This window comes from Suillus bovinus, assembly GCF_016758785.1.
Source record: "Suillus bovinus strain UH-Sbo-P2 chromosome Unknown EDB93scaffold_94, whole genome shotgun sequence".
Lineage (NCBI taxonomy): Eukaryota > Fungi > Basidiomycota > Agaricomycetes > Boletales > Suillaceae > Suillus > Suillus bovinus.
In genome coordinates, this window is record NW_024542150.1 from 115,470 (window position 1) to 129,994 (window position 14,525).

At 46.9% G+C, this 14,525-nt stretch overlaps 3 protein-coding genes across 3 annotated transcripts; 2 read left to right on the top strand and 1 right to left on the bottom strand.

Annotated features, from left to right (window-relative positions):
* Positions 1 to 3,097: 3,097 nt before the first annotated feature.
* On the bottom strand, positions 3,098 to 6,067 carry EDB93DRAFT_1255500 (uncharacterized protein; the record flags this gene model as incomplete). Its single annotated transcript, XM_041453790.1, has 9 exons — positions 3,098 to 3,759; positions 3,809 to 3,979; positions 4,031 to 4,487; positions 4,543 to 4,639; positions 4,690 to 4,865; positions 4,916 to 5,024; positions 5,094 to 5,322; positions 5,372 to 5,573; positions 5,627 to 6,067. 9 exons carry the CDS (start codon positions 6,065 to 6,067, stop codon positions 3,098 to 3,100), a joined length of 2,544 nt encoding a protein of 847 aa, XP_041302498.1.
* Positions 6,068 to 6,807: 740 nt separating this feature from the next.
* On the top strand, positions 6,808 to 9,405 carry EDB93DRAFT_1331857 (uncharacterized protein; the record flags this gene model as incomplete). Its single annotated transcript, XM_041455226.1, has 7 exons — positions 6,808 to 7,355; positions 7,431 to 7,761; positions 7,820 to 8,167; positions 8,213 to 8,581; positions 8,634 to 8,948; positions 8,993 to 9,320; positions 9,389 to 9,405. The coding sequence occupies 7 exons, from the start codon at positions 6,808 to 6,810 to the stop codon at positions 9,403 to 9,405; spliced, it is 2,256 nt and encodes a 751-aa protein (XP_041302499.1).
* A 2,200-nt stretch (positions 9,406 to 11,605) lies between these two features.
* Positions 11,606 to 13,474, top strand: EDB93DRAFT_939477 (uncharacterized protein). The gene is made up of 13 exons (XM_041458010.1): positions 11,606 to 11,738; positions 11,828 to 12,002; positions 12,052 to 12,059; positions 12,106 to 12,151; positions 12,199 to 12,305; positions 12,353 to 12,451; positions 12,502 to 12,603; positions 12,654 to 12,871; positions 12,925 to 13,014; positions 13,064 to 13,117; positions 13,173 to 13,184; positions 13,236 to 13,279; positions 13,332 to 13,474. Exons 2-13 carry the CDS (start codon positions 11,955 to 11,957, stop codon positions 13,440 to 13,442), a joined length of 939 nt encoding a protein of 312 aa, XP_041302500.1. The 5' UTR covers positions 11,606 to 11,738; positions 11,828 to 11,954; the 3' UTR covers positions 13,443 to 13,474.
* The last annotated feature ends 1,051 nt before the right edge of the window (positions 13,475 to 14,525 follow it).

Below are 14,525 nucleotides of genomic sequence, written 5' to 3' on the forward strand. Positions count from 1 at the left end.
GATTGAGCCTAAATACTGATGTACCTGCAGTTCTTGCTAATGTCGTTATTGAGGAGCAGACACACATCACCATTTGCAGTGACTGCAAGTGCCACCCTTCGAGCCTGGACTATGACATCAAAGTGCCTCCTGCCACCTATAAGGAGGCAATGTTACAGCCCGATTGTAATCAATAGCTTGCAGCTATGCACAGGAAGCTTGCCATCATGAAAGAGATGAATGTCTACAGACTAGTCATGCTACCTACTGGAAGGAAGGCAATAGGGAACCATTGGGTTCTGGAATTCAAGGACAACAATAAGGGAGGTCCAATATTCAAAGCATGTCTTGTGGCCTAGGGCTTCTCACAAATCCCTGGCATTGACTATGGGGCAACCTTTGCACCGGTACTCAAGACTGCATCTGTATGACTCATTTCAGCCATTGTCTGCAAAAACGACTGAAAGTTGGATAGTTTTGATGCACAATGCGCATTCCTGTGGGAAGTGTTGAAGGAGGAGATCTACATGCGCCAACCAAAGGGCTTTGAAGAGGGGGACTGGAAGGTTTTCATCTGGCTCATGTTGTGCATTATATACGGCCTCAAACAGTCAGCAATGGAGTGGTACGAAGCAGGTCCGAGGTGTTATGGAGGAGTTGGGCTTCACATGGTGCAGCTGTTGACCATGTCATGTTTCTTTATGACCGCACCACCAGCACCACCAGCCATTTGCATAGTGTGCATCATTGGTTTCTATGTCGATGATGGACTCAGCATATTGAACTCTCCTGCTTTCCTCCATTATTTGAGGGGCAGAATTGATGCACACTTCAGGATCAAGGACCTCGGGCCTGTGTCCAAGTTTCTTGGTATTCATTTTGAGCGTGACCACTCCTCTCACCGTCTCTGGTTGCACCAGAGGCAAGTACATCACTTACCTTCTTGAAGAATACTGGCATGATCGACTGTAACCCTCATCACCCTTCCCCTGGACAGCCAACTACCCATTCAGACGTCCCACAGATACCCCCTGTCATCATCCCTAATCTCCAAACTCATTATCGCAAGCTCATTGGCGAGCTTTTATACTTGTCTATCTGCACACACCCTGACATATCCTTTGCCATTAACACACTTGTGCAACACAGTGTACATCCCTCACCATCCCACTATGCTGCTGGCAAGCGACTCCTCCGCTATCTTGCTGGCACTCTGAACCTTCGCATGAGCTATGGGGGTGACCATGTCCACAAGCTGCTGCATGCCTATTGTGATGCAGACTGGGCCAGTAGCGCTGAGGACCACTTGTCAATCTCTGGGTATACCTGGTTCTATGCAGAAGGGCTCATTGCCCATGCTTCCAAAAAGCAGTCCACTCATGCATTGTCCTCAACTGAGGCCAAATATATGGTGGTCACTCATGCTATCCAGGAGGGGCTCTGGCTCCAGTCCTTGTTCAATGAGCTTCACCTTGCCCTTACTGTGCCCATCGTCATCTACATCGACAACACTGGTGCCATCTCACTCTCAAAAGAGGCCAAAAATAATGTCCGTTCCAAGCATATTGATGTGCGTTATTATTTCATCCATGGTCACATTGAGTGTGGCACTTTCTTGCCTGAGTGGCTCCCCACCCACTCCAACACCGCAGACATCTTCATGAAGGCTCTTCTGCGCCCCTTTTTTTTGAAACATACCACTGGTCTTCAGTTGGTGACTCGGTGAGGGGGTGTGTTCGCATATACTCTGTTTCTCTTCTTGGCACCTTCTTTACCATACATATATGTACTATACAGTATTGCAACTCTCATCAGTGGCTGCTGATGGTTATGTAATACACAGTACATATACCATACCTTATGTTTGTTTTCACCTCAGTGTTTGTTCCAAAGCCTTGCTGAGGTATGTTGTCTTGTAGCTCACCAGTAACAACTTACACTGACTCGTACATAGACTCTAAACTATTCTAGCAAACTAGCCATGGTTCAGAAGGCTGAGGGGGGAATCTCTAGGATTGAACTAGTGATGGTAAGGATCTGGCTTAGCTCCATGGTGTATTGGTGGATTAAATTGATTTTGCAGGTTATTGGGAGCCCTGCTTGGCTGTCTCTGGCCTTGTCCAGGATACATGGTGGTACTGGTGGACAGCATTGAGCTGTGGGGAGGAAGCAAGAGAAAATCCAGGGCTGCATGGAGGATCCCTAGGAAGCACCGGTAGCACACTGTGCAACATGTGTATCATCAGACAATAAGCAGCATCAGGAAAACCACCGCTTACTTATCTCACTTTTTGTCTCTTAAATTCTCTCGGAGTGTTACTTTTCTGACTTAATGCACTTTCTGGAAAGCAAATTCAGAGTTCACAAGTTGGCACCATTCAAAAAAGCTCAAAAAGCAGAAAAAGTTTTGTAAGCGCAATAAGTGGGGTACATGTAGTACTACCAGTACTACTACTAAGTCCAAGTCCAAGTCACCCGTCAGCGCTTGCTGAAACTAATGACCGCAGACCACGCAGATGCAGATTTCGTCACCTCAAATGATGACCTCATCACCTGTACCCGCAACAGCAGAGCCATAGTCATCCTGACTCGGAGGGGACAGCACGAGAGTGACGAGACACGTGTTTTCATATCGTTGTTGAAATAGAGTTGAGAAGGGGGATATATTCTATGATAGCCTGTCTGACGCGCCATGACTTAGCCTCTGCAAACTCAATGATGGAGTTAGGTCTGAGCATTGCAATAAGCACTATGGAGACTCACCTAATGTGCAGAAGTTGCGCTCACCAAACTCATCGTCTAAGCACTCCGCTCAAGCTCATCCTAGATCTGAAGTGCTTGCTGAAAAGTCGCCGCAGATCACGCAGATGATGACCCCATCACCTGTACTCGCAACAGCAGAGCCGTGGTCATATTGACTCGGAGGGGGCGGCACAAGAGTGACGAGACGCGTGTTTTCATGTCGTTGTCGAAGTAGAGTTGAGAAGGGGGATATATTCTATGATAGCCTGTCTGACGCGCCATGGCTTAGCCTCTGCAAACTTGATGACGCAGTAATTAGACCACATATGCGAGTAGCGGACAGAATGAACTTACAAGAGCGAGAAGACCAAAACACCTAGGATGCGACCTCAAAAGCATGATGGTCTGTGAACTTGTTCAGATAGAATGCTCGAAAAGCATCATATGAGTCATGGTGCTTGATGTCACGTGAAATGATCTGTGCTCCATAGACTGGAATGAGGTGTGCGGCACGGTAAATAGAATCAATATGGATGATTCCAACAGAAAAAGAATGGTCAGTATCAAACGAAGGTGTCACAATCCACATCCCAGTGTCCTGGTCGGGTCCGTCGCTGGCTTTGTCAAACCAGCGCACAACGGCACATGGATACGAAACTGCATTGAATGTGAAAGAAAAAAAACACATTACGCGCGCTATATCCATGCCCACCATCCCTTCAACACTTGCATCTGTGTTAACAAACACACAGTCATACCGGGGCGCCTCGTTTCTCCAAATAGGACAGGCACGAATATGCTCACGGCGCATACCGCCAATTCCACTGCGGTCGCTGGGCGCATAGAATGTCGAAGATGCAGAATTAAAGACTTGGATGTTCCCATCAAATCGAGGACATCTCGAAAGCGGGATTTCAGAGGGAGGGTGCTGGTCGTCTGGGTACACTTGTTCGAATAGGAAGCGGCGGAGGACATTGTAGAGATTGGGGATAGAGAGTTCCGTGGATAGCTCGGGTATAGTGTGTGCGCGTTTGCGTTCTGCGATTCTATTAGAAGAGTGTTCACTGTAAAATATGAGATAGCTTACGAGGGGTCTTTGCCAACTGGACATGGGCCTGCACCAGTGTTGGGCCATTGTCAATTTCGCCCTCTTCGTTATCACCCTGTATAGTAACATCAGCGTTGAAGAGTACTGGCACCGTGGCGCTATTCTCGTTGGGTTGGCTGGCATCAGGCATCTTATTTAAGCGCAAACGCTCTAGTGTAAATTTAAGCCAACAATAAAGATGTAACTTGTTATAAAACTTACTTAATGCCTTGAGTGTGGCAGACAGACAGGTGCCGTTTAACATTCCGCGGTTCTTGAAATCAATGCGTGCTGCTGCGAGCTTATCGAGGCGCTGGTTTGTCACCAGCATCTGACCAAGGGCTTTGTAGCGACTCGAGCGCCTCCATGGCTCCTTGACAGCTTTGATGTGTTTCGTCTCGGTGATCGAGGAGCAAAGGCCATTGGGCGCACCAAAAAGTTGGATAAGGAGGACATAGTGGGAACAAGAGTGTTGCCGAGGGAGAGAGAACGTGAAGACAACACCCGTAGATTCAAATATCTCCCTGTAATGATGGAATCGGTCAAGAGCCTCCTGAATTTGACCTAAAGTAGATTCTGTAATGATGTTGCGCCGTACGAGATAGCAAAATTCGAGAAATGCGCGAAACGTGCGCACCACATCTGTTGGGACATGACCTTCAATGGCAGGTAAATAGACCTGAATTATTGTTAGCCGAGTTGCAATATCCTAGTTAATGTGATAGTGAACTAACCTTCATGAGGGCTTTTGAATCATCGCCCGTCCATTGTTTGAATCCCCGACCTTCTGGAAATCGTCGGAGACCTGCAAATGAAGCAACCGCAGCAATTCTTTGATGATGTGAGCTTTCGAATCATCAACTCGAGACAAAGTGACGCACCTTCGATCTATATCAGCTTGAATTCTCTCCGCTTCTTTCGTACCATGGACATGTTGCAGATACTGTCCAACCCACTTGACTAGGTGATCCTTGAAGGTTCCCTTAATCAGTTGATGCAGGATATCCGGCGCGATAAGTTCGTGAATATCGCCGCGTGGAAAATCGTTTGTGAACGGCTAGAAAGGATTGAGTCTCAACTCCGATAGAAAAGATGCGCGAGACTTACAACAAGGTCACCAACAATCCCATACTCCATCCACAAAGCACCATAGGTTGCCTCTTCAACTAACGCTTCTGTATGGTCACGTCGACGACACAGTGACTTCGTGTCTAAACTGTCAGGATGTGACATACACCTAGTAGCATTAAGGTAGAGGGATGTTGGAGATAATTTAGAAACATACCTCGGACACCAATTGCGCACTATGCACGCTAGTAGAACCTGCTCCTCGTAATCTGCAATGTATGGTCCAAGGCCATAAATTACACGCCGATAGTGGCCGTCACCGAAGCGTACAACCTCTGGTGTGGTCATACCAGGCCTTAAGTTCTTGAGAATTTTGGCGACAGATGAATGAAACAGTTGCCGATGGAATTTCCGAAATTTTGAGTCTTTTGCGTGCTCCTCTGTAGCTGCTTGACTGTGATTAGCGCAGAACAATAGTAGTAGTGTGAAACATACTTTTTGGCATAGCGAGGAAGCCAATAATGGCAACGGCATCACGATGTGCACGTCGGACATTATTACGAATGTTCCCGATTGATACATACAAGGGATAGTAATCGTTGGCACCAGTCGCCACTGAGACTGTTGTCTTGTCGCTTCCGAGTATAACCGGCACAAACGTTGAGCCGAGTGTATCCGGATCTTCAGAAATAGTTTCCTACTGAAATTTTCAGCATGTGTAGCGACAGAAAACAATGAAAGACAACGTACCGCTTGGTTCCATGCCCAGTCACCAGACATGAAGTCCTGCCATTGGCGTTCATCGCCATCAGTCAAATACTCACGGTAGGGCCGATAATCCATCTCTGTAGCGTAGTCCGGATTCCCCAACATGTTCTGAATAACCTCATGGGGGTCTCGGTACCAGACATCGTGAGATTGGTCCATCCAGGGTAGTACATTGGTTTCGGGCTTCTCCCCAGTGTACTGGACCTTGAGGGATTGCCATTTGACATCACCCACTGGCGTAGCGTCAATAGTTTTATACAAATCACGGTGGTCCGCAAACGGAGGTTTGTCGTTGTATTTGAGGAGGGTTGCAGCCCAAAGATCCAATAAGATATTGATGTCTCCGGCAGACATTTGGTTGCGCGTGTACAGAAATTCTGCAGTCTCGAACTCGACACGATTTTCGATATGGAGCCCAGTCATCGGGTGACTTGATTGGAGGTGGTGTCGGGGGCGCTCCATCTGCAAGGAATCGTCCTGTCACATCGCAAGGACGAGCTTATATGATATACGTGTTAGTTGTAACTAGCTGGAAGGACTTTGTGAAACATACCATTTGTTTTGGGTGATAGTTGCGGTATAATCTATCAACCGGCCCAAAAAATTCTGAGTTCAAATTATCTGGAATGTCAGGCTCACATTAAGTGCCTGATTGGGTTCAGATGTACCGCAGGAAAACTTGTCACCGCCTGCCAGAGATGTTGTCATGACCTGCTGAGAAGTGGCCATCCAGTACTTCAGGCTGCCTCTTCAACTGTAGGGGTGTGCGAGACGCTGGTTGGGTAGCAGTGTTGTGAGACGCTGGTGGTAGGCAGGAGGCTGGTCTGAATGAGTGGTGAGGTGTTCCCGTGTTTTTTGCGCCTCCCTGAGACTTGAAATGACGTGCGCAGTGTAAGTAACCGCAGGGAAACTGGAGAGAACTATGGTCCCTGCGAGCGATGGGCATCTTGACTGTAAAATAAAGTAAGGCAGAGAACTTGAAGTGCCGAACACACATACTAGTACTAGTTTGATACTATTAAACAAAAGGTGACACCCCGATTACCACAGTCGGCAGCTGTTGGGGGTGGGACTTACGACTTTTTTTCTCAACTTGAAACCCTACTTTTCTTTTCCTCTTCCGCAAAGTCTTATCCCTCACCGTCTCCCCCATCTGCACAGTCATGTCCATGACAGACGCTCCCCGGCGCACCCGCCCATCGACTGCAACTGCCCGACCTGCTAAGGTGTTGCTCGACACGAAGATCAAGAGGCGATCCCCGGCTCAAAAGGCTGCAGATGACCTTGTCATCAAAGAAGCGAGAGAAGCAAAGGAAGCAGCGCACCAAAAGGGGGTTGAGCGTATTGCTGCTCTGCAGGCTGAGATGGAGAAAGCCCAGAAGGAATTGATCATGAAAAAGGCGACTCCCGTTCGGCCCAAGCCTAGGGCCAAGGCGATAAAGCCAAAAGTGACTCAGAAAAAGTCTGTGGTAGGAGACACCGGTGGTGGTGACAGTCCTGCTGATAGTGGTATGTTGGAGGACCTAGTGTCAGAGACTGACATTGCCAGGGATGTGGAAAATAAAGCTGCAGGAAGGGGGAAAAAGATGGTGACGAAGAAAGTCGAAAAGACGTTGATAAGGGATGCCATCAGTAACATGCAAAAGAAGCTCACTGAATCATCCGAGTCAAAAGTGGAAGGTGATGATGCACGTGCTGATGGGAAATCACCGTAAGGCTTTTATCTCTCACATTACCATGTTGCTCCTCACTGAATCGACACTTTTTTTCTAAACCTTACTTCCAGTATCAACACATCCACAAAACTTGCATTAGGTGGCCGAGTGACCAACTGGATCTCAGGGGTCAAACCTGGAAATCCAGAGCCGCTGTCATGTCCATCCATTGATAGCACTTCAACTCGAGCACCTCCGTCATCAATTTTCTCAGAGGGCAATGCTTCCTCCGCACCGACTTCAGCCGCTGAGCTTCCGACTAAGATTCCTGCAGCTTTGCCTCAAATTCCGGATGGTGTCGCAGACGATACTCTTACTGGCGCGTTTGCAGATGATATCGACGATTCGTTGGAGCGTGAGGATGCTCTCTTGGGGAGCAAGAAAAACAAGGGGAAATCTAAGGTACTATTGGCAGTGATTCATTGCCAGCATCCGAATCTACTAATTCCTTCTTTCACAGGTTGTCACGCTATACGAAGAGGACTATGATGTCGATGAGCCTGAGGCTCCACCAGAGGCATCAGACGACTCGGATGATGAGCTTATGGCTCTGTCGACACAAGTATTACCGGAGGAGCAGTACTCACAGGAGCCTAAGGCGCCATTCACACAGGAAGACAATCATATGTTCTTGAAGCGGAAAGCTAGCACCATAGACGATGAGGAGTCTTTGGTGTCCTGGTCCATGGAGATTGATGGCAATGCGGAACTGGTAGAAGACGCAATCATGAGTTCTGATTCGGAGGCACCGCTCCCTGTCAAAACTAACGCAGCAAAGAAGGAGAAAATTCTGCGCACAACATATTCAGTAAGGATTCTGGCCCTAATCGCACTCATTTCTGACAATGTACAGACATCCGTTACTGCATCTCAGGCTATAGTCGACAGCAAGCCGCCAGCTCATAAAAAGGCTAAGGTCAAATCTTCCGCACTACATGCCCGTGGTGCTCCTGCTACCACACGCCAGCAGAATGCAGATACTGCACCAGACAACATCAAAGCACGCAGTGCCTATCGCACAGTTGACCTACCTCCAGCGATGCAAATGGATCAGCGCTGGGCGAAGAATTTTATCCCTACCATAATGCTGTGGGCCGGAAGCTATGAAGATATCTGGAGTATTCCTGACGAGGTCCTTCTCCATCATGCGCAGCTTGTTCTTAACGCAGTGTACAACGATCTCGACATAGTGGTTGTTCACGGTGGAGTTATACATTCACTCGTAAGTCAGCTGTTTAATTCTAGGTTTAGCGACCTGAGCTAAATCTATACAGACTGCACAGCGCATTTCAGAGTGGCGCAGCAATTTTGGCTCCACAGGGCTAGTCATCATCATGGACTTTTTATCACGAAATTCCGACGTGAATCCTGTCAAACTGGCCAAATCTCTTAATGTTGAATGGGCATTCTTGTTCGAGGACCCGGACAATCCATCTCCACTTACTGCATACCGCTCACCCTTTGTACTGCAGTTATTTGGCACAGCACACCTCAACGCCATCACCGGTTATGTGCAGGTTCCCTCATTCGACATGTGCGCACTTGCAACAAGTGGGATGTTACGGCCTCTTGCTCTTTCTGCTGCAGCGGTGAGTTCAACCTATAATGGCTTAATCATGCTCATTTTTTTCAGATTGAGCGCGCTGTCTCCATGATCGCAAATGAAGTACTCGAAGTTCAAAATGTTCTGTCATCCGCATCAAGAGGTCGGGTTAGCATCAGGCTACCGAAGGTCCTCAACAAAGTTACTGGGAAAAAGACCAACATTCCGTTTTTATTTTCGGCAGCTCTCTGGCTTAAACCAACTAATTCGTACATCAAATCTCTGTTAGGCAAGCCTGCTGGGTACCTCGAAACTACAGTACAGATGGCGCGTACCACCTTGAATGATGTCACTGAAACACCGTTGGGCTCGCTGATCGACGATGACGAGTCGGAGGATGACAAGCGTGCTATGATTTGTAAGTATTTATCATTCAGGCGCCCTCTCACTGACATCCATTGTTGCAGGATTTTGTTTTTGTTGCAGCACCTGCCAGTGCATGAATTTCGCTGTCCTGTGGTTGTTTTCTGCCGTATATCATGTTTTCCGCCAGCTCTGCTATCATGTTTTCTGCCGCTGACTGCTTTTTTGCCTGCATGCCCACCTTTTCCCCCATTCCCCCAGTTCCTTATGTTACTGAGAGTCTCCTTAATTTCATGCTTATCACGCTTTCTATGTATCCTCGTTATCCTGCTATCAAATGCTTAAACCGCTTTTTCTGCTTATTTAAGTGAATTAAGTAAAAATCCAGAGGACGAGTGGGCTTAATTAAGTGGCTCGCGCTTTTTCACTCCATCGACTTATGCGTCCCTTTTCGTGTAATTAAGTGACAAATAAAGTAAAAAAAGCAACTGGTAGTTCCTGATTGGCCTCAGCATAGCAGTCTTCGGGCAATCAGAGTTTGTATAGTACTTCGAGGGTGGGTACAGGGCAAGAGACACTGCAATAATATCAGAAATGTATGCAAGTGCAACACAACTCGGACAGCAGCAATGATGCACTGATGCCAAGGTCCCACCCATGGACTCTAAAAGCCTCTGCTGCGCAATCCTGGCACTGTCTATCTGGTCCTGTGGTCCAAACAATATCTCTCAAGGCATACCAGCATCCCCAATGAGCTCCAGTGGAATTTTCGTTGCACGCGATAGGAAAAGAGCGATGGATTCTGGTAAAACAAGAGGACTTGATGTATCGTCTGATGTCTCCTTCAGTGGCTGGTAAAGTTCAATGCTGTGTTTCAGGTTAGAGGACAGTTCAATGAAAGAAATCAGCTGATGGATTGACATGTGAGACAGCATACTATTGCGCAAGATCGCCGCGAGGGCAGACAGTGAGTCCATCGTCAATATTGTATGTACGAAGACTCCCGTCTACCGAGTATCTACTTTCATGCGGAGTTTCCAGTGGTAAGCGTCTGGTTTGCAATGGATGATCGCCGGACTGATCGCCGGTCCAAACCCCGTCCTCAAACGCCGGTAATCCCATAAACCAGGCGTCCTCAGTTTGGCTGGCGCAGACCATGTTACCTTGTAGCCATACGAGGGCAGCCAATGGCATTCTCAGCGGCGTTTTAAACCTAACTCATTGAGCCCAGCAATGACCTCCTTCATGTGCATGTTCCACCCCAACTCTACCCGCTCATCAACATCAACTCTGTCGTCCTTTGATTCCCGCTGTTTTTCATGTAGCCCTCAAGCTGTCCCCGCTCCCTGCCGGGCAATAACAACTGAACTGTCATGTCTTCATTGAAGCAAACGCCTTTCTTGCTAGCTTCTCTCTGCATCTATCTGCAACTAGCATCCTGCGGCGCTGCCGTTGTTCCTTCGATCTGTTGTGGACTCGCAGCGATCTGAATAGTTGAGCCGCTGCCAAGGGTATGTTTTCACTGTGGTTGATTGATTGTAGATTAACATGACATACTATTGATGCATCAAATGTATTAAAATCGATGTATAAGTAGGATTGTGCTTTTAAAGGCTCCAAACGTCTATGGAAATAGATCCAGACAGTGAACAGGCATGAAAAACAACGACGAGCTGCTTGGAGGTGCCAGTGAGCCTGTCGAGTCAAGGTAGCGGGAATAACTTCGTGCCCGTATTCAAACGGTCATTCGGTCCATTCTTTACTTCAAATTCATTTCAACTTGCTCAGACCCGATCGCGTCTAAGTACAATGGCACGCAGAAGCTCAAGAGTCAAGATCAGCCGCTGTTTATACGAGAATCCATCTACCAGGTGCACGGCAGCGATGAGAGGAATTGAATGTATTTGGTGGTCGTGGTTTACTGATCGCCATACTCCGAGGTTGAACACATGCCTCCGTTGAGTACTTATCACCGTCATCGATTAGGCGATCACAAGGACTACCCCGCGGTGGGCGAGCAATGACAACCTTGGTCAGTCTCGCTTCCACATAATCAGTCTGTCCTGTTGCGGCACTGTGGTATCATTATGTTGGACCGCACAGTACAGGTGAGTTTACCTCGGTTGTATTGGATTATACTTATACATACACATCAAGATCGTCACCCACTGGTGCAATGCACGTTCAAGAGGCTCAGGCTTCGATCTCAAAACACTCTTTGAACTCTGAATTCGCATCCTTTACTGAAGATTTGCGGATGAAAATTCTGTCTGTGAGGATCGTCGTACACTTTCACAAGACTCAGAAAATAACACCTGAATCAGAATTGAACGATTTGGAGTTCTTCGTGAGAATGATTCGAAAGCTGTTCCGGTGGGTATACGATCAGGCATTATATTAGTGGCCAAGGATTACATACTTCCCCCATCTCATCTGTCTGTCACATTCTGAATATAGGTGATATCCCTTAAAAGTGAGTTGCCAGTTGAACACCTCATTGGTTAACTTTTCCAACCTCGAGGACGGTGATGCCACTATAACTTCACCTACAACGTATGATAGGACGAAACCCAATTATGATACGTTATGGGCCGGTGGCGACATTGTCGATCATATTGCCATACTCGCAGGGATCTCTATCTTTCTCACAGAGGTCTATTTGAACGCAAACTTCAAAACCCAAGTAAACATGGATAATAGCACGTTGAATATCTTCGGTGTCAGTGGATCCCCTGGTGTAAGCCCTATAACCATAATATCGAGACTCACGCTAACTACTAACACAGCTTGTATTGTGATTATCCTGTTCTTGTTATTATAGTCAATCTGACATATTTTAGCCTCGCCGACATGTTCTCAATCGACCTTGATGGGCAGACATTTTCTGTGTGTATCATCTTGGCATTCGTACATCCTTATCTAAGAGTTTTCAGGTTCACTGGTCTCTTGTTGGCGCCTGTGGACATCAGTATACAGGCTCATCAAACAACGCTTGTATTCAAAATCAATTCGTCAATAATGTCGCCCTGTATCTAAACGTGTAAGCGAACTTTTGCCTTTTGAATCTGAACTCACATTGGTCATTAGAAATACCAGTGTAAATTGGAACTTAACAGCCCCAATAGGCACGTTTGATTCGTCAGTGGTACAAAATCCTCCACCAGTGACATACATACCCGGAAGAAGGTGAGCTTTAATCTATGTCAATACCACACATTGATTCGAGCATCTTCGAGACAATTACCAGCAAAAGAATATGATACGGTTCTGTCCATGGATCCATTTCTTCCGTATACGTTACAGAAGCAAGTATCGACTCTTTACTACCCATTTGATCAGTAAGGACATCACTTCATTCTTCCTTATCAGTATCATTGACTCACTGCAGGCACTCTGCATATGTATCGCTGTTAGCCATTGATACTGACAGCAATCAATCACTGCCGATATCTGGCGTAATTGGATACGGAAGTATGATAAATTGGATCGGTTCTAGTGCGTTTTACCCGACTACAGCAGGGAACGAGATGTTTTATGCCCTGGCCCTAACCGTCGAGCGACAAAAAATGGTCAAGGCGTTCGCCCTCCTCCTGGTTGTCATAAACTGTGAGCATTACTACTTAGCTTGTTTGGTCCGGCTGGTTCTCATCGGACCATAGGGACTCTCTCTGTCACCATTTTATGGATGACAGTCCTAGTGCTGTGCCGTGCGAACGTCAATGACAGCCTTATCTTGACCTCGACAACAGGTGTGCGAGCCGCAGAAGATTGATAGATGCGCCACTGATAGGCTTGCAGTGCTTTTTGCACTTCCACAGATCCGGGCGAGTATGCCGGACTCTCCGCCATTTGGTAAGTACCAGCAGCCCTGTTCGTGAATTTTGTCATCCTGAATAAGATCAATAAGGCGCTTTCATTGGTACCTCGATAGCAACATTGTTTGGGAACCGCAGCTAACACACGATCCTAGATATTTCAGGTTACTTCATGAACGTCTGTCTCGTCAGCATCTGTGTAAGTCCACATGCACAAAGTGCTTTTTCGATGATTCTCACCCTTTCTGTAGACTTCAGTTCTCCTCTTTTCGCGATTACAGTATCATTATCGGCCAGTAGTTACAACATCGGTGGAACTAATGCGATCACAGGGTGCTACATTTCTTATGAATAGGGAATGAATGGCCCTACGAGTGCATATTGGATGTCGTACGTCAAGCGTAATATATATAGAAACACGGTTACTACATTAATATTTCTGCAATGATCAAACTGTGAGTTGTCGCCATTTTTGGAAGGCCTTGTTTTATGTTGCTCAATCATCATTCATGCCTCTAGGTTTTGAGTATACTGCCTTGCGCATCTCACAGCCACCTTTGATCGCCTTCTTCGCGTTTCTGACACGGACTTTACCATAGCAGGGTGGTAAAACCCCAAGGCATCATTAGTTACCCTCGATGTAGGCTACAGCCTCAGCTGAACTTGACATGCTTTTGTTGACAGGCAAGGAATTCATTGCCAGAGCAGAAATCAGTGTATCCTAAATGACAAAGTACGTAGGATCTTGTTTTCTTCCCCATCCCTTGCTCGTTTGTATATGTCACGCTGATTTCCACATTTCTCAAAACAACCAGAGTTTCATCGCAGTCCTCTGGTATTTCAGTACTCGGATTTCTACGTGCCGTGCGTATTTGTTTCAATATCAATTGGTTTTGCACTTATCAGTGTGAGATTTCAATAGTAAGGGGACAATTGCGATCTATTATCAATACCATCAAAGAATTCACGTCAGACGTCGCTCTATTCCAGTGTTCGGGGATCTTCCTGGTCACCTCGATTGATTTGATTATCTCCACCACTTTTTCAACAACCTTATTGGCAAGTTCCGGTAGCGAGGGGTTTACCTGACCTCGGTGAGGTAATTGGCCTACATCGAGCTGTATCAATATGCATCCTCCCTGGTCACCCCAGTTGATTCATTTCTCTTAGTAACTTTCCCGAAGTATTTTTTTCCAAAAACTCCAGCAGCGAGGGCAGTCTTTTAGACCTTGATGAGGCTATCGAGATGCTCTGTCCCTCTGGAAATTATCCTTGATCCACGCCCTTCAACCCTTGGCAACACGCTTTTTAGCAAATTCAGTAGTGGTCCCGGCACTTCATTTCAATCAATTATCAGCTAGCCCAGGTACCGAGAACCCTGATTTTTGCAATCGTCCAACTAGGCTGACCGATACAATCCGCATCCAGCACGCTGTCCTAGGCAA